The sequence below is a fragment of the Corvus kubaryi genome, unplaced genomic scaffold, assembly GCF_017639235.1.
Source record: "Corvus kubaryi isolate FWS band 111438036 unplaced genomic scaffold, C.kubaryi_AGA036_p1.0 74, whole genome shotgun sequence".
Taxonomy (NCBI): domain Eukaryota; kingdom Metazoa; phylum Chordata; class Aves; order Passeriformes; family Corvidae; genus Corvus; species Corvus kubaryi.
Window position 1 is genome coordinate 3411345 of NW_024582061.1, and position 19489 is coordinate 3430833.

At 42.2% G+C, this 19489-nt stretch overlaps 1 protein-coding gene across 3 annotated transcripts in view; it reads left to right on the plus strand.

The window, feature by feature from the left end:
* FAR2 (fatty acyl-CoA reductase 2) overlaps positions 1-19489 on the plus strand; it is a 124385-nt gene that overhangs the window by 90092 nt on the left and 14804 nt on the right. For all 3 annotated transcript variants that reach the window (XM_042050643.1, XM_042050645.1, XM_042050644.1), the window contains exons 3-8: positions 4172-4347; positions 7204-7383; positions 12052-12229; positions 13354-13398; positions 18120-18238; positions 19299-19366. In XM_042050643.1, the coding sequence (XP_041906577.1) occupies positions 4172-4347; positions 7204-7383; positions 12052-12229; positions 13354-13398; positions 18120-18238; positions 19299-19366 (766 nt within the window). The remainder of the gene's footprint in view (positions 1-4171; positions 4348-7203; positions 7384-12051; positions 12230-13353; positions 13399-18119; positions 18239-19298; positions 19367-19489) is intronic.

Genomic DNA, 19489 nt, shown 5'->3' on the forward strand with positions numbered 1-19489 from the left:
TCAGCAGGACTAAACTGCAGACATCAGGTGGTTTTTTAAGAGTTGTTTTCATGACTTTGGTACCTTCAGTAGTGTAAATTTGTGATGATCACTTGTATATTTATGATGCTGTCATTGAAATCACTGAGGGATAGATGCACACCCTGGGGGTTGTTATTTTGTGTATTTATATATAGGCTGTTCCCCTGCATTTGTACACCAATGCTCTGTTCAGAAGAGGGATTTCAAACACCTGGGTTTAAAATTGTTCCACACAGCCAGTGAATGCCTTTTTCTTGCCACAATATTTTACCCCTTGGCCTGTGTCTCTCTTAGGATAAATTATGTATTTCCTTTACAGGGAGCAATTCTTGCCTATAATCTCCTGAATCATGCTAAGCAGTCCCTTCCATTTCTTTATCTGAGAGGTGGAAGCTTTTTACCTTTTTTCTTTCTTTTTTTTTTTTTTTTAATTGAGCTCCCTCAACCTTAATGTTCTCATTGGTTTGTCATATAGGAGTTCCATTTTGTGGGAATTCTCTGGATTTTCTCCGTTTTAAAGGTTGTCATACAGTAATGCCTTGCAATGTTCGTGTTATAATGTAAGTTACATCAATCCTCCTAGATTGTAAGTTACAATCCTCCTAGAGAAGCCTGATTTCCTGGCACCTATTAAACACACCTGAGGAAAAAAGGTTGCCTTTCTTGGCCACACTTAAAAACTTGATGCTTTCTGGGTCGGTCACCAGTGCCTGATGGGGTAGGGGGAGATCCGGGAGTGCTGTCCAAGAAAGAAAGGACTACCCAGGCCTTTGAAAGGCTTTTACAAGACCAGACTTGTGCAAGTTCCTTTTTTAAAGTGGACCATGGCTTAGGCACTCTGCTTTTCATTAGTTTGTATTTGCTTCACTGAAAATGCCGCCTGAGGAAGATGCGAAGCCGTTGGCATTTTGCTCTGTTCAGTGCTTCCTTTATTTTTCAGCTGTGCTGTTCCATAGATGTGCAATTTGCCCTTTCTTTGAGGTTTTTGTATCTTTGTGGCATGGAAAAATTTCTGATTGAAGGGATGGTAGGCAGAAACCTCTCTGAATTATTATGTGCTTTAAGGCAAGAGCAGGGAACACCAAGAGCTGCAGATGTCCTTTGTAAAGGGAGGTCAGAGCTTAGGAGGGCAGGAATAGGGAAAATGTCCATCAAACACACTCAACTAGAATGTTGGGAGAAATCCCAGACGTCCTGTTTTCACATTTTTGACAGAGTAAAGTGAAAACACAGAGATTTGACTAGTATTCTAAATGGGAATTGCCTGATTATAAAATGAGAAATAAGAAATTCTCCTCTCTGTTGAGGGACAGCACAGCCCATGCTGAACTTGGATCCTATTTTGAGGTTAAAAATGAGAATAGCAGCTACTAGATTCATTTGTTGGTTTGGGAAAGGCAGCAGTGCTGTCCCTGCAATGCATTAGGATGCTCAGTAATGTTATTACTGATTTCCCTCCATTTCATTAATACTGGACAACTTGAAGTCAAAGCCCTTTCCTTTCTCTTCACTGTAATTTTGTGGCAATTCCTGTATCCCTGCTGACCTGGCCAGTGTTTTCATGTAATTCCAACATCAGGCCAGTGCACTGACTGTATTTTATATTGGCAGATGGCTTCTAAAAAGAAAAGACAGAACAATCCTTAGGCCTCACACAGTTACTGGGGATTTATTATTTATGTTCTTGGTGAGTTCATCAGAATTTAGAGATGCAATTACAGTTCACCTTCAGACTAAGCATCATCTTTATGTTAAGTACTCCTTGAACTGCAGGAAGCAGTATAAAATAAGCTGCATTTGTTTTCCCTTTAAATCTTCCTTCATTTCCCTGTAAAGCACTGACAAGTCTGAAACCTTCAGCTTCCATAAAAGAAGCAGCAGACTTTGATTAAACAGCTGCTCCCGTTACCTGATTTAATGTTGACAATGTACTGAATGTTCCTGTGGTGCAGAAGGTTTCCAAAGCAATGTGCTGACTTGTGAGCTTGCATTTAGAAATTGCCTTCATCCTTCAGAGGAATGCAGTGAATCATTGGAGGGGATGAAAAACTGCAGCAGCTGAGTGGCACGTGGTAGCAGCAGGCACAGAAGCTGAAGGGGACATTATCTGCAGAGGGAATGTCAGGAGGAGATGTAGGAAGAATTTAGCTGTCCAAGGCTGGCACTGCAGAAATACTACTCTTACTTTATAAGCCGTGACTGAAAAGTAAAGGGCTGATTCATTCTTTCTCTGCCTTTGCATTATTTATACCAAACAAGTAGAAAATAACTCCCATTTTGTGGCATTTTGCACTCTCTTTGCAACAAACAAACAAATACAAACTAATATTCCTGAGAATCCCACAAAATAGCTCATGTGGGTTCTCTGAGAAACCTTTCCATTTTGTGTCCCATCAGGGTTTGCTGGCATGTGATCCCTCATGAGATGATGCATATTTGGAGAGCCAGTGTAGTATCTTGTTAAAAAACCAGCTTTTGCAGACATTAAGGCTGTTGGTGCCTGGGAATTCAGTTCCTTCAGTCCAGCTAGCTCTCACCAACACCTTTGCCCATGAATAACTCTCTGTCTACAGATCTGTTTTCTGGCCTAGCCACACTGATGAAAATGTGTGCGCTCAGGTGCAGCTGAGAACAGTGAAATGGCTTTGTCTTGTCCTAACTTGGGCTAAAATTTCAGGTTTCTGAAGGATGTGCAGCTGTGTGGCAATTTAAAATAAGTACAGAGTATGGTGCATAATGGGGAAGGCTAATGATTCTCTTGTCACCTCTTATCCCTAAGAACCTCAAGGTTTATCTAGATATGCTGCTTGTCAGATAAGCAGAAAGATGGTAATCCCTTAGTCCAAAAAAAAAAAAAAAACCTATTGGGATCAATTTAATCTTTCATGTGTCTCTTAGTGTGTTTAGTTTATGTCAGACAATTTCTGCTCGTATGTAAGCACCGGGCACATCAGAGGCAGAAGAATCTCTAGGAAAACAAGAGGCCATGGTAGCAAAGATATTTCCAAACTCGGTGTTATGGGTGAGTAGGCTACAGAGGGGAAACACCCCAAAAACACAGAGCTACTGAAAAATCAGCTGGTCCATCCTCCTGCCCCAAGGCAGGTTCAGCTGTTCCCTGCCTTTCCTGTCACTGCTTACTTAGACAACTCTTAAAGGTGTCCAAAGGTGGTGTGATGTGTCCTTTGCATTCCTCAGTAATCTCTCCCAGTATTAGGTGTTCCTGTCACTAGACTTGTTACTTTGGAGGTGTGATTATCCTTTGGAATCTAGATTATACCTCTTCAGATCCCACAGCCTTTCTAGTCTATTGATTCTTTCTAGCTTTTGTGTTGTCACTCTGCTCCCCCCCCCCCCCCCCCAAAAAAAAAAAAGGGAAGGATCTTTTTTTGGACTTAACAGTTTCTATTAATTCAGCTGAAATGGCTCAAATATAATAATGCTGTGCAGAAATATGTCTTGGAAAGAGCTGTGGCTCATATTAGTAGGAAAAAAAGGGCTGGAAAGATGGCTTGAGAGGCCAGCCAGCTGCATACATGTTCAGTGCAGCAAAACTGCTGGTGGCACTCAACAGCTTCAGCAGTGGGGCTTACTGAGATGCCCCATCCTTCCATCCCAAAAGCAGGTCCCCCACTGGACTCCTCTGACAGGAGCAGAGTGACAGTAGACAAGGAGCTGCAAAGGAAGAGGAGGAGGAGCAAGAATGTGTCCAATTCTCCTCCTCTCTGCAAGTCCTTTGTAGAACCATCTGGCTTGAGTGTAATGCTGCACAGGCTTTCCTGCTCTGTACTCTGCCCTCCTGCTCTTCAGCTCCTGTTTTGGTCCTACAGGCAGTCCTCAAGGTCAAGTAGCAAGTGGTTGCAGGAAATACGGACATAGAGGAATTTCGATGGCTGTCCAAGGAAATGAGTGGTGGCAGAGAAGATTCATTAATCTCTTCAGAGCAATGCATTTACCCCCTATATTTTTGTTCTGTTTCTCCTGGGAGGGAACAAGTGAATGGACTATTTTATCATGTCACCTGTGTCCTCCCAGTCAGGAATTCTCTTTTGTGCCAGTTGCATTGATTGATGTAATCAGACTGGCTGCTAATCAAAGCGATCTCAGCAGCCTAATTCTGTCCCTGATCTCTCTCTGTTTGTGCTTCAAGGTCTTTGACAGGGTCCGAGAAGATTGCCCTAATTTCCACGAGAAGATTAAGCCTATTAATGCTGAACTCACTCAGCCCAAGCTGGCCATCAGTGCTGAAGACGAGGAAGAGCTTCTGACCCGGGTCAATGTTGTCTTCCACTGTGCAGCCACAGTTCGCTTTGACGAACCCCTCAAGTACGTCCTGCTTCCCTGTGTTTGCTGAGCGTGATCCAGGATGCACCATGGCACTGCTCAGAGCATCCCCTCGCATGTCTGCAGTGCTAATTCCCCACTTCCATGTTCATGCTCCACATGGTTCTGCACTGAACATGCAGGGGGAGTGCCCCGAAAATGTCGTGTGCGTGTGCATGTCAAACTGTCTTGGCACATTCCCATGGGAACAGAGGGAAGAACTGCAGGATTGGCTTGTAATACTGTAAGGGAGTTAAGTATGACCTAAAACTGGGGTGGGGAAGAGGGTGGTTTAGGTCAACAGGGAGATGTTTTGGCAGAGCTGGAGACAGCTTGAAGTGAAATTGTGTCTGTCTCTAAAGTTGGTGTTGTTAATGGCCTTTCTTTGTCACTGGGTAGCTGGAGAAGGAAATGAGCTGTGGTTTGAGAAAACAGCCCATCACAACCTTTAAAACACCCAGCTCTCACTGTAATTAAGTGTTTACAATAAGTGCTCAGTTTCTGAAGGAGTTCCCTTGGGAGTGCCTGTCCAGGCAGGCTTTTCCCATTAAGAAAAACCAGCAGAAATAAGCCCCTGAAACAAGATTAGATGTGTAAGTGCTTCTGTGCAGATTGTCCAGTTCAACAAACCAAGGTGGATGATCTGCATTGCCAGATCCTCACAGTTCTTTTGAAAAACATTAAATCTGCGATAGTAGAAAACACAATTCATGATATCAATCTTTATTTGCTCATAGGCTAAATAGATATCCACTATGTCAACCATAAATGTCTGCTTTTTAGAACAACTAATTAGAGAAACACCAGAAAGGAAGCAGCTCTTGATGTAATCTTGAGCCAATACATAAGTAGCCATAAATGTTCTTAAATCAATGCACAAATGAACCCACTTTAAAAATAAGTCTCAGTGGCATGAAACATCAAAGGGAAACCACATTTTTAATAAGGAGGATAGCTAGTAAGAAGTTTAAAAGGTCATCAGCTTTCAGGCAGTGTAGAAACTATTTAAGGACTGATTGTATGTGATCGGTCAAAATCTCTCTAACAGAACAAGGAAAATGATGATTAGAAGGCAAAATATGAGAAGTTCTTCAAATCAAATTATTCCTGAGTGAATAATAAAATATATCAGATGGGTAAAAGTTTTAACAAGTTAAATGTGAAAGCACAATATTGCTGCTTAGTTAAGAATTTCGAGCAGCAACTTGATGATTACACAAATAAAATTATTTTTTCAACATGGCAGAAGCTCAAAGATTACAACAGAATATGTAAAGCCAATAGATAAGGAAGGTGCAAAAGCATTGCTTTGAAGATACTGGAAAAGCAGCAATGGAGACACTAAATGAATTCTTGGCATCAACATGCAGCACATTTAGGGAATTCTCCAGATGGAACTCTGGAGGGCAGAAATCTCAGAAGTTGTGTTACACTGAAATATTAATAGATGCTGTTTTAATAGAAATAGAAAAAAATAAAGGATGACAAAACAAATAACAAACCACCAGGGTTAGATGATATTTCCTTTGAAGGCTAAAGGAGCTCTGAGCAACTCAGCAGAAATCTGTGCTAGGCCCAAATTATGAGCACAGTTCTCATCACCACTTCTCAGAAGGGATGCAGTCAAACAGAAGTGTGCGTGGAAAGGTAACTCTTGTCTGAAGGGTAGCTCAGTAGAAGTATTCATTCTGCTAGAAAGGCAGGAGGAAATAGAAATCTACAGAAAATGCTATTCTTTAATAGCAGCATGTAATGAGAAAAGTATCTCTAGGTTTAGATACTGTGATGCAAATACAGATCCTACTCTAGCTGATGTTTTCATTCCTTTGGACTATTTACAATTTCTCTTCAACATAATTAAGGTTTTTTAGTGTACACTGTGCTTGGTGGCATAATTCCTAACATTGTACATGTCTTTGAAAGCTTCTACTCCTGGGCTGAGCAGATTGCATATTCCTGAGCCTTTTCCCTTCTGTGCAGGAAAGTGGTTTTTTGACAGTACAAAGCATGCAACAGAGTCTGCTGGCTGAGATCTGTTGCAGATTGTCTCCAGGACAACTTCTAGCTATGCTGGGTGCTTGAAGGTCAGCCTTGCTAACCAGGGTATTCTTTCTCTTATGCTTATTAGTTCTTGTCTCCATTCCTTGGGAATTTAGGCTGTTATCTCTAATTGTGTCTTCTTTGATTATGAATAGCTTCAAACTGAATGAGAGTGGGTTCAGATTAGATACTAGGAGGAAATTCCTTACTGTAAGGGTCCTGAGGCCCTCACACAGGTTGTCCAGAGGAGCTGTGGCTGCCCCATCCCTGGAAGTGTCCAAGGCCAGGTTGGATGGAGTTCTGAGCAACCTCGTTTGGTGGAAGGTGTCCCTGTCCATGTCTGGATAATCGTTAAGGTCCCTTCCAAGCCAGGCCATTCTTTGAGGCTATAAATCTGTTTTTCTGGGCCCGAGGACCCTTTCTCGCTTTCTGAAACCGTGTGTTCATCTGATTTAGCAGTGGTCCCTCCAGAGAACACTGAGTGGGTACCATAGGAACCACAGTGCCTCAATGGTTAGAAATACATGTTCCAGGGAGGGGTGGCCAATGTCTCACATTTAGAGATGGTATTGAAGAGTTACTTGTAACCCTTCAAAATGAGTAAAAATATTTGAGAGACATTCAGTGTTCAGAACAGTGAATCCAACAGGATTGCTCTGAAAGTTGGTTTCACACTTGCATTTCACTGACACTTTCTGCTCCACCGTGTCCCCTGCCCTTCCCTGCCTTCCCTTTCCGTGATGAGGTTTGGCTAAGACTCAGCCTTCATACATTCTTCCCAGTGAAATGCCTTTTGCTTGTTTTCCCTGTGTTCCTTAGACATGCCCTGCAGCTGAACGTGATGGGCACGCAGCGGCTCCTCGAGCTGGCCCGGCAGATGCGGAACCTCGAGGCCTTCATCCACATCTCCACTGCCTATGCAAACTGCGTCCGGAAATGCATCGAGGAGATCATCTACCCACCCCCTGCCGAGCCCCAGAAGCTCTTTGATTTAGTAGAGTAAGTAAGAACTGCATTGCCCCTTCCAGTGTTGGCTTCCCTTCATCCTGTGGTAGACCTGGGAGCTGTTCACAGAACGGGGTGGGATTTCTGTTCAGAGTTGCTGTTACTGCTGTTTGTGTTCTTTTAAAGACACTGATTTCATGAGAGTCCAGTATTAAGTTCTGCAGCAGTGTATTTTCTGCCAGGAGTGGAGTTGCTGGTTTCTGTAACACTCAGTTCCGCTGCTGCCTTAGGAAGAACTCATTTTGTTCATATGCCTTATTTCTTTCCTCTCTTCAGCTTTCCAGTGTTGTTTCCACTTCTTTCAGAAATCCTGTGGTATTTAGCTGTAGTTATATGGGGATGAGTAAGAAACAGGCTTTTTTAGACAGTTGGATGTGAATCATTTAGGTTGGAAAAGACCTCTAAGATGACCAAGTCCAAACTTTGACTGATCACCACCTTGTCAACTAAACCAGAGCACTGAGTGCCACGTCCTGTTGGGTTTTGAACACTTACAGGGTTGGTGACTCCACCATGTCCCTGGGCAGCCCCTTCCAATGCCTGACCACCTTTTCAGTGAAGAAAATGTTTCTGATTTCCACCTGAACCTCTCCTGGCACAGAATGAGGCTATGTCCTCTCAACGAAGACAGGAATACAGGGCTTTGATGAAACAACAAAGAAAGCTTGGTTAACTGAATTTACTAAAACAAAGAGTAACTAGAAAGAATAACAAAATCAGCTGATAAAGGCCCCAGGTAACATTCTCCTTAGGAGAATTTTCCTACAACTGTTAATGTGTTTTTATTCATTTGCTAGTGGTTAATATAAGCAACTGATCTGTGAACTATTAACCCAAAGAGCTGGTATAAAATCTTTCATCTTCTTGATTTAGGGTAATGGAAGATGAAAGCAATTAATGCCCACTAAGAGAACTGCTGATTTTTTATTTAAAAAAAAAAAAAAGTTTGTCTTAAGAAACAATTTAACTGTCTAAACGCTACTCCAGAAAAGTTAGTACAAACTGGTATTTTCTGTTTGAATTTCTCTAGTAGCTCATATTCTTGGATATGTTTACTTCCAGCTAGTAGTCATCAATCATTTATCATTTATTCAGTAAGTGGAGCATGATAAAAACTTGAGAAATGTCTTAGTGCATTAGCGCAATGGGCTGCCTGGCCCAATATCTTGCCCTCAAGAGTGTCACTGAGAGATGCTATTTAGGGTAACTGCACCAGCCTGGATACTCTTTTCTGTTCCCCTCACAGAAACCTGAAGAGTCTCAGCCTTTTTACTGTTTCCTCATGTGCTGATGGATGTGTCTTTGTGGTGATTTTAGTTGTCCTTCCTCTCTACCTGTTCTTTAACTCTACTCCCTCCCTGAGGTGTGGGGGTCAGACAGAACTTCATGCAGTACTCAAGGTGTGGTCACTCAAAGTTCTATTTAAGTAGCTTCCAAATTACACCGCTGGTCTCGTTCTCAGTACCTGATGATGTGCAGCATTTCATTGATTTTTTTTTTTTTTTTTTGGTCTGCTGCTACTCACTGACATGGAGATTTCAGGGCTGTCAGCTGTGATTCAAGAGCTTTTGCTGAGCTACAGTTGCCAGTTCTGAGCTCAGCAAACTCTAACACCAGTTCTGATAGACTGCTTTTCCCTAAAAGTGAAGCTGCTCTGTCACCTTTTTGCCCACTGACTCAGTTTTATAATGTTCTTTGGAGTTCATCACTGTCAAGATTCCATTTCACTGTCCCAAAAAGCTTACCATCACTTGCAACTCTGAAAACAATTAGTGTTGATGACTCAAATTGAAAAAAAGACTGCAGCACAGTCTGTACAGTCACAGATTGCTAATCAGAAGTGTGGAGAAGGGCCTGGCCACCTCAGGGGTTGTTACTTCAGCTGCTTCATATAAAACACTAAGAATTTGTGTATCATAGCTTGAAAATGCAGCAGAGGGGATGATACTTGAGATGCACCTTTAATATTTGCCATCTAAGTGAAAGAAATAGTGTGTGGATATCAGGGTACAGAAGGTTTCAGAGAGAGGGGAGTAACAGGTAACAGGTATCAGAATTTTACCTTCAAAGGGGAGGGAGGGGAAGCAGACAAGGAAATACAAACTGCCTTCAAAAATGGGGAGAAATGCACGTTATGTTTTGCATCAGCCAGCTGTGGATGATTCCATTCACAACCAGCCCTTGTCTTAAAGTGCTGCTCTGCAAATGCTTTAAGAGGGGTAATCGAACAACTGGACACAATAACATTTAACAGTGCTTTTGGCCATGCACTTGATATATGCTTATGATTACTTATTCACCTGAAATCTCAAGGAGGACTCCCAGCTGTTTCTTTTTCTGTTCTTATCCTCCTGTTACATCTTCCTGTTTCAGTATTCTGATATTTAACCTGCAAGTAAACCCTGAGGCTTAAGCTGTGTAAACCAAAAGTCACGCTTCTAAGTGCTGCCAGGCCAATAGGGGAAACATATAATCTGCTGCATCAAGCATGGTTTGCCTTAATCTGAAGCTGAAGGAAATCAGCTTTGAAGGGTGTGCTGAGGTAAGGAACACAGCACACGGCGAAGCCTCAGCTGAAGCTGCAGTTTGGTTGCTGCAGAAAATAGAGATTCATCATTGCTTACAAGAAAGGTTCTTACTAATGCAAAGCCATTAACACAAAAAGTTGTGTTTTCCTGTAGCAGAGTAATTTGTTTGTAATTTGTAATATTAATTGTTTGTAATTTGTAATATTAATTGTTTAATTTGCATCATTTGCTAGGAAGGGGCAACTGCAGCAGTGAGCAGAAGCAGCAGCTTTTGTGAGTTAGCATTCCAGAATCTTCCAAGTAGGTCACAGAGCAGTTCTCCTTGCTGAACTGTCAGCGCAGCTCCCCTGATGGGAATGTTGGTCTATCAAATCACCTGGCAGGCTGGTACCTTGGGACAGGTCCTTAGGTAATACAGAGACCTCTCTGGAAGGATGAGGGCGTGGGGAAATTGCCTCTGTACTTCTACACCTGGCTTTGCTTTGTGAGAATGCAAACCTGCATCCCCTATTATGAAAAGAAAAAAAAACAAAAGAGAAGGGGAAAAAAACCTGCACACAGCTTAACCCAAGTTCCCAAATGAACTTAGTCTTCCTCCAGGCTCTGCAGAAATAGCCCTCTCCTTTTGGTAGGCTCGTAATTAGCTACAGATTCAAACAACAGCAGTTTAGCTGAGACCCTGAGGTTCAATGGCTGCCTAAGCAGGCTTTGCAAATTATGTCAATATTATGTGCTGCTTGAAACCTCTGCATAGTTCGTATTTTATGTTTAAATGTTTTCTTCTGCCTTGTTTCTGCAGCTTTGGACCAGACTTGCAAAGGAAGGTGTTTGTGCCTCCATAGGGCTTTTTTATTTAAAGAAAAAAATTCTATATACTACAAATTGTCAGATTTTTAATGCATTCTAAAACTGAGAGATTTGCTGCATCCAGCCCTCTCCTGTGAATCAGTGTTTTCTCACACAACAATTTTCCATCTGTGCCCAATGAGAGCCATCTGAAAAGTGCTGTGCCACCTGAGCCACCAGGTCTTTGCAGGGTTGACAGGATCAAGCAATTCCTCAGGTGTGAGTCAGCATCATATTTCTCTCCCCTTGACCTCTGCCTTGTTCTGAAATGCAAGACAGGGAGGGGTGAAGTGAGGATCTGCAGGAAGCAGTATCCTTGCAGTGCCCCCAGGAAGAATCCCCACGTTCAGACTGAGCTGTAAGTCTGTTGACTTAATTACAAATTGGATCACAGGAGCTAATCTTCGATTCCGTGGTGTAACGCCAGGCTGCTGAGAGCCTGTCAGGGACTGGCAGTGGTGTGCGAGGGCTCTGGAAGCACAGCCAGTTCCTGTCCTTCAGACAGAGCTGCTGGCAGGGCCTGTGAGGTCCTGTTGCTGTGCCAGGGAAGAGCCTTTGGGCTTTAGGCCCTTCCTGCAGCTCCATGGTGGGTAAGGGCTTCTTTTTGAAAGCTATCTGCATAACTGCTTCTGGTGGATTAGGTACTTGAATACCTTAAAAATAAAAAACAACTTGGCAGAGTTCTTTGGGGTTTTTTTTGGTGGTTTGGTTTTGGTTGGTTTTTTTAAAGCACCAACAGTTTCCTGTGTGAACAAACTTGTGGAAAGCCTGCTAGAAGGAGCATCTAACACTGTAAATGATGGAAATCCACTGCTGGAATAATATCCCTGTAGGATGTTGTTCCAGCTTTTGAGACCTTTGTATTGTTACATGACTTGCTAACTCAAGGCTACCCAGAATATCCAGGAACATGTTTGGGAGTATACAGGGACTGTGTTGGCTGAGGATGAGCACTGCCTAGTGGGATTCCAGGCTCTGGACCATGGCAATATTTATGTAACAGATTGCAGTGAAGCATTAACCATGCAAGAGATTGCTCTAAAGTGAGTTTGCAGAGGTACCTGAATTGGAGCCAGGCATTTTAGCATGAAGCTCACCAGGGTTTATTTTGCACCTCGAAGACAAAAGTAACCTTCTCCCACAGAGCTGTTATAAATCCAAACCTTAAATAGCTTTGACTGGCTTATCCTCTGTTTCAGGTGAGGATTCCTGTCTCACTGGTTTGCTTTGTCCGAGTCTTTTTCTCTCCCTGCATGGTGGATGATGATGTTCTCCTTGTTTCTTGTAGGTGGTTGGATGAATCCATCATTCAAGACATCACACCCAAGCTGCTTGGGGAGTGGCCCAACACTTACACCTACACCAAAGCCTTGTCAGAGTACCTGATTCAGCAAGAGAAAGGAAACTTGAACATTGCTATCATCAGGCCATCCATCGTGGGAGCCAGCTGGCATGAGCCTTTCCCAGTAAGCATGAATACACAATTCCCTACTGAGAGCCTTTGGATGCAGTTGGAGCTGTGGTAGTCAGGAACCTGTCCCTCCTTGTAGCAGTGTCTTGAGAAACTGGTGTCCAGTTCATAGGAAAGTGTGTGGAAGAGGTGGAGAACCTGTGCTGGAGTAGAACGGAAAGCCTTCTTCAGCATCTTCAGGAAGAATTCCTGTGTAAAGACCACATTTAAGCAATAATAACAAGAGTTGGGATGGTTACAGTGCAAAATGCTGGGCTTGCACCTGATTGTCCATTCAGGCACACCAGGGGAGTTTCTGTGCTCAAAACATGGGATCTGAGGGTCAGTCATACTCTGGTGCATTCTGGTTAAAGTAAAAATGTCAGGCACTCAGTAATTAAATGCAGCTGTACTTTGCAGTGAGATAATTCATTAAGCTAAATATACTGGTAGGAATAATGTGCCCTAATATTGCAGCCAAATTGGAAAGGCAACACAAAGTCACCTTTGGCTTTCATGCAGCCTGAAGTGTGCCAGAGATGGCTGAGATACAGCCAAGGCTCTGGGCCAAGATCCCCATCTTGGAAAGACAAAGAGCTCTGTTTGGTGTCACAACCTGTTCCAGGTCAAACAGCTCATCACTGCTCTGAACTCCAGCTCCCACAAGTGGCAGATTCCTTCACCTGAAGTAGGATGGGATTCAAAAGGAGTGGTGTGGTTTGGTTTGGTTTTGGGTTTTTTTTCTTTCTTGCTGTAGAAATTAGTTGGGAGTGATCAAATCACTCTCGGTGACAGCTCCATGTTGTCTGTCAAGGGTAAATATCGCTCCAGCTGTTTTCAGCAAGTGTGGCAGCACTGAGGCACTGTGGTGTTTAAAGCCAGATTTTATTCCTGAGGCCAGGGAATAGGAAAGAAGTGGTTTCTAAGAACAAACTTAGATTCTGTTGTTGACGAGTAAATTGCAGGCAGTGCATCCCCTGGTACTGGCTGGCGTCCTGGCAGCTGTCCCAGATGGGCTGGTATCCATCTAAACTGGTGTCTCCTTCCTTCTTTGTGTACACCACACCACTGTCATCATTTCAAAGCCTGTGTAAGCAACATATCATTGAAGGGAACACTAATGATTCTTCTTTTCTACAGGGTTGGATTGACAACTTCAATGGGACCAGCGGAATATTTATTGCGGTACGTCTGGTTACTATTTAAGCTCCCCTTAAAGCAGAGTGAGTTACTAGAGTAGCAATTCTGATGTTACTCTACAGCCCCCCTTAGAAACTGTGTGCAGTAAAGGGCCACAGGAGTTTTCTAAGTCTGGGAGAAAGATGTCACACACTTGCCACGCACCTGTCAGCTGGTAGGATCCAGAGGATGGTCGGTTTGTGCTGAGCTCAGAAAAGGACACTGCGAGAGTATTCCTGTTGCTGGTTCACTAAATGTGAATTGCAGTTTCTAAAAACTCTGAAAACAAACTAAAGGTTTGGACACATTTGGCCAAATTTTCAAAGAAAAGGCAGGAGATGTATCCTTGAAATGGGGGTAATTCATGGGTGTCACAGCTTGAATCTTTTAACACAACTTTATTTTTCAGGCCAGGTTACCACTCTGTCAATACAAGGCAGCAGTATTTATCCTTTCATTTGGCTCTGTGTTTATTGTTTCTAAATCCACTGCTATAACTTGTTATCCCTCCACAATACCAAAGATTCTGGCTTCCACTTGCCACTGCTTTGTACAGGATTTCTCCCTGTACAAACTACACCTAAATAATGTGTGTGATTGATTCAGACTCTGCCAGTCACATGGATAATTCACTATATTTTTTTCTAACACTGGTGTAAATAATAAATAGTAACTTGATAAAATATTTCCTGTAGGTAAAAATAATCATTACAATTAATACATGAAAAGAATAAAGTTGCATACCTTTTCTCCTGCCTTGTATTTTTTTTTTCTGAACTAAAATCACTGCCTTAGGTCTCTTTGTCGATCCATAATGCTGTATAGCTCTGGGCAGATATTTATGTTCATGTATGAGTTGGCCAACTTCATTATTTTGTCAAAACTATGTTGAAATCAGCCTGGTGCAGCGTATAAAAGGATTAGTGGTCTGCAATCATGGAGAGCAGAATAAAATCCAAATATCGTCTTGTTAAAAAAGCTTATTTGTATCTGAAATAGAGCATAAATAGAAGCCATTACAGTTATGGAATGCACAGGACAAGTAGTGTGTATATCCCAGATAATGCTTTCATCTGAACCCCACCTGTACATTTCAGAGGCATTCACTATTTGTTCACAAATTATTGACTTCTAATTATGTCACAGTTTCTTAAAAAAAAAGCCTTCTATTCCTTGGTGATGACTCAAGAAGCTTGTACTGCCTCTCTGCTCTGGTCCCAGCATCTTGTGCTGGTTTCTGGGTTCTTTCATGATGGTCTCAAGATCAAGGAAAGTTTTGCATTTCCTTAATTTTGCATTTCCATTCCTTACATTTTCATGTGTCAGGTTTTAACTTTTATAATGACACAATTTGTTGTTGTTGTTTGCTTGTTGTTTGTTTGTTTGTTTGTTTGTTGTTTTGGTTTGGTTTTGGTTTTGTTGTCTATTTTTTTTAATCATAACTTTTGATGCTGTCTGTCACAAAATTTATCCAGAACTGGTTTGCAAGAAACCTTGGGCCAGGTTTTGTATGCAGATGCAGCCCGTATCTTTAGATCCAAGTTAGGTCCATGGAAAGCAAAGATTAGGAGATTCTAGGGTCACTGTGGGAAGTAGCTTCTCTTTTTATATAAAAGATGAGACTTGCGCTGAGATTTGAAAAAGAGATGGCATTTTTTGGTCCAGGATTGAAGCTCTGAGGTTTTTCAGTATTCATGTCATCTACACTGAGCTCTTGGGTGATGAAATGTGGTCTGTAACTACATTGAGAGTTAGCCAAGAAAAAGACAAAAAACAATGACAATGGATGCAGGGTGTAGAGACAAAGTTGTTTGGGATGTTTTCCAGAAGGGGAAAGTGTTTGTTATTAGGGACCCAAGAGACTTTTTTCTTCTGGAGGGGGGGAATTAATAAGTACATGAATTAATGTGCTTGAATGTGGTGAGTTGTTTGAAACTGAACCCTTGAACATCTGAGTGATGCATTAGTTTGATTTCATGTCAGTACAACCAGCTCTCCTGGCCAAATGTGTTTTAAACTGTGATTATTAGATGAGTAGCTTTACTTGCTTTAATTGAGTGTTGAAAAAGCAAAAGGGAAGTGGTTTTGGTGGTTTGGTTTTGGGCATTTGAAGTGTCCCTCCATACCAAAATACTCACTTTGGACTTCTAACCAAGCTCATCCTATAGGGAGAACATCCCCCAGATTCAGACTTGGTTCAGATGATCTTTGATGTCACTTGGGCAGAATTTGGACTCCAAACCTTGCAAAGACTTTTTCTTCAGTCGCAGTGTTTGATCATTTCATTCCATAAATAGACACATTTCTTTTAAATATTCATTAAATATGGGAGTCCAAGTTGTTCTTGATGATCTAATTATGTTTCTTTTGCCTACAGTTGCTCCAGCTGCTGTGGGGAGCTGTGTTTGTTGATTGAGGAACAAAATGAAATTAATTACATTTCTGCTGGAGTGTAATTAAGGCATTTTGTCTCACTGTTCCCTATTACAAGCAAAGACCTTCCTCCCTGCAAGGCAGTGAAGCTGTAGGGCACAACTGGTTTCATTTGTGGTCTGGACAAGTGATTGGCCCCAAAGCACCTCAGCTGAAAGGCTGTCCAGAAACATCAGACTCTGAGCAGGAAATTATTTTGGAGGCTTCACTTTGCTGTAGCTTCTATTTCACTAAAGAGAAAAATGTCTGCATCTATAGATAGAAACCAAGCCATACCTGATGAAAGTACCACTGAACCATTTTCAATGTAATAAGTAACCTACAAAAAATTAAACCTGAAGCCTTTGTTAAATACAAAACATAGGAAATCTTGAAATCATCCATGTATGTATGACCATCACATGCTGCTCTGAATACATTTTGCAGCAGATCCATCAAACATCCTCATTTTGAAGACCTCCAAAAGGTCTTTAGTGTACCTGTGAAAATGTGATAGTTGATCACACAGTGGTCTCTAGTGGGCATGTGTTCACAGCAGTGGAAAATTCAGAGCTGAGCTTGGTTGCCTCTTTTGTTTCTTTCTGACATTTTCTTTTTCCCCCCTTGGAAAAAACCTGGTAGTGAGAACCCACAGAAAATCATAGTGATGTTGCAAGTTAAATTTTAATGTCTGAGCCTAACCATGGCAGCAGAAGTTAATGCATGACGCAGGTTTGAGGGGGATTGAGTGAGCCATGTGGGAATCTTGCACTGTTGTCTGTGTCAGAGTCTGTGATCCCTCTGCCAGATGCACCAAGGATGAGATGGGACTGCTCAGAAGTCTTAGTTCCTGAAAATTAAATCAGTCAGAAGTGGTATTCCCTTACTTGCAATCTGTGAAGTGTAGCAAACACATCTTACTGCAGAAGGGGAAAGGATGAGGAGGACAGCCAACCAAAAAGACCCCAAGAGATAAACACCTCCCAAAGAGCAGATACAGTGTCCCTTAAAATCCACCAATGACCACTAGCCAATGGCATGTGCTTTACAAGTTAATAGCAAGTCTTAAATGCTTTTTAATGACATTTTCTGTCTCCTCAGACTTCAGGCAAGAGGTTTTCCACAGCTAGGTACTTCCTGTTTAGTTGCTGTAGAAAAACGTAATCTATTTTAAAATGAAATTGGAGTTTCAGATTGTATGAAAATAATTTAAGAAAAGCTGTAACGTTTCCTTTGCCCTAACTTTTAAATATTGATGGATCTGTAGCAGATGTTCTTTTGCTCCTTTACTCAGTCTGTCCCTCTGCTTTTGCACAGATCTAAATTACAGGAGTGTTTTTCCTTCCTTGCTGCACCAGCACTTTTATCCTCTCAGGTTTTTCCCTGAGAGGAAAGCTTTTTCGTCAGCTTCACTGCATTGTTTCCCACGTGAGAAATAACTTGATTGCAACCTTGACTCTGCCACGTGGGGTTTCTTAGGTGCTCTGTTCAGCCCTCATCCCTGACACACCAAGTAAAGTTCCTTCACCCCATTTCACCCCCATATTTCTGTATTTTGCCTTGGCCTCTCTGATCCAGTCTGCCATGCTGTTGCCATGTCTCTCCTGTGGAACCTCCAAAGCCTGATTGGTCATCACGGAAACCCCTTGATAAGCATTCAGGTTAAATGTATATTATTTTGGGGAGACTGATCCCCTGACAAATGCACTTCCAACCAAACCAAGGTGAACATTTTTTGTTCTTGCCTATTTCTTCTTTTTGGTTGTTAGTATTTCCACTGATTCCTTTTACTGACTTTTGGTGGGTGATGTGCCCTTCAAGGCAGGGGCCATCCTTTGACTGTATCTTTGTGCTTAAGAGACAGCTGTGGAAAAGAGGAGAATGTGAATACATCCAAAGGAAAGGTAATCAACTTTTCAAAAGGCCCACTGGTGTCATTTCCAAAGTGACTGCAGTCTCTGAGGGACACTCAGATGCCTGTAACTTTCAGGCATCACTGGGAATTTCACATCAGCAAATTCAGATACATTTCTTTCATAAGGTATTTCTTTCATAATGAGTTAAATTAAGAGCCCCAGCTTTTCTTACTGTACACAGCACAGGCATCATCATGTTTCCAGGCTTCCTCTGACAGTGCAGGACAGCGGGGTCCGCAGGAGATCCTTCTTTGTTGTCACAGAAACCAAATAATCGGCAGCAGAAAAAACTGCTACCATGCTGGCCTGTCCCCAGTGCACGCTGCTGGAGTCCTGCCAGTTGAATCACAGCCCAGCCTGAAGTGGGTGACTGTTTCCCTGTCTCCCTGTGTCCCACAGGCAGGCAAGGGGATCCTGAGGACCGTCATTGCCAACAACGAAGCAGTGGCAGACATGATTCCCGTCGACGTCGCCATCAACCTGACGCTGGCAGCCGGGTGGTACACAGCTGTGCACAGGTGGGAGGGCATCCCTCTGCGTGGCATTCCTGTTTGGCCACACACCTGGAATGTTTGGTCCCTTCACCAGCACTTTAAAGGGAACCAGGAGCTGATTAAAAACCCATGCAAGAGGCTGGTTGATTAATTTTCTGGTTGGCATTTCCTCCCTGTGGGTGGGCAAGGACTGAAAGTGTAGAAGAAGCAATAAAGGCAGGGTTTGGAGTTAGGAAATCTCTAAAGCTATGGGTGAGAACCTGTTTCTTGCCTCTCAGAAGTCACTCTTCTGAAGGCCAAGAGCTTTGCAGCAGTGGTTTTTTGGGCCTCCTTTTCACTGAGTTGCTTTTCAAGAGTCTTCAGGAGTTTTCTTGGTAAAAAAGCTCTGTGTGTTTTCCTTTGGAAACACTGCACAATATAAATATATTATGGGCTTACAGGTTATATGATCTAAAAAAATATCCCTTCTTTGCATTGTTGAGAAGGGTATGCAGAAGTGACATTAAGGATTTAGGCTCTTTTCCTGTCCTGTGAACCTCTGGCCTGGTCTTTAATCATTAGGTAGGAGTACAGAGAATAAACCACATTCATTATTCTGGAGGTTTATGCAACTCTTGAGAGATCAAACCCAGGCAAATAAAAGCCAGAAGTGTTTTACTTTGAAAGACAGAGTACGCCCTCTGAGCTGAGAGTAGAGCTACATCCAGTAAGCTAAATAAGGATCCTAAAAGGACCTTGAAAAGCAGCTCACCAGCTTTCCCCTCAAAGCATTATTAAGAAAACCACCAAATTAAAACTGTGCAGTTTTCAAGTATACAGTAAGAAAAATGCTGTATTGATGTCATCACTTGACACCCTTGGCAAGGCAGGCTTAGGTCAAGAAAACTGTTTGATTAATTCTTGACTTACGTTGAAGAAAGAAATAAAACCAGTGTGATCCATGTTTAGTTCCACACCACAAAACCCAGACTTTGTTTGGTATTAAACTGGGAATTTTCTTGAAATTGATTGATTTTGTAATCCCTTCCCTAAGAAATGGACTTTTTCTTCACTTCTCAAAATAATACTTCTTTCTGTTTTCCAGACCAAAAAACTTGTTGGTGTACAACTGCACAACAGGGGGAATCAACCCTTTCTTCTGGGGAGAAATGGGTAAGGTCTCATTTAAATGGAGAACATCCACAGTGTTCCTTGCACTGTCAGATATCAAACAGGCTTTGAAGAATTGTTTCCACTGTTTAGGTGGCATTCAGTGTCTGCCATTGAAACTGCATT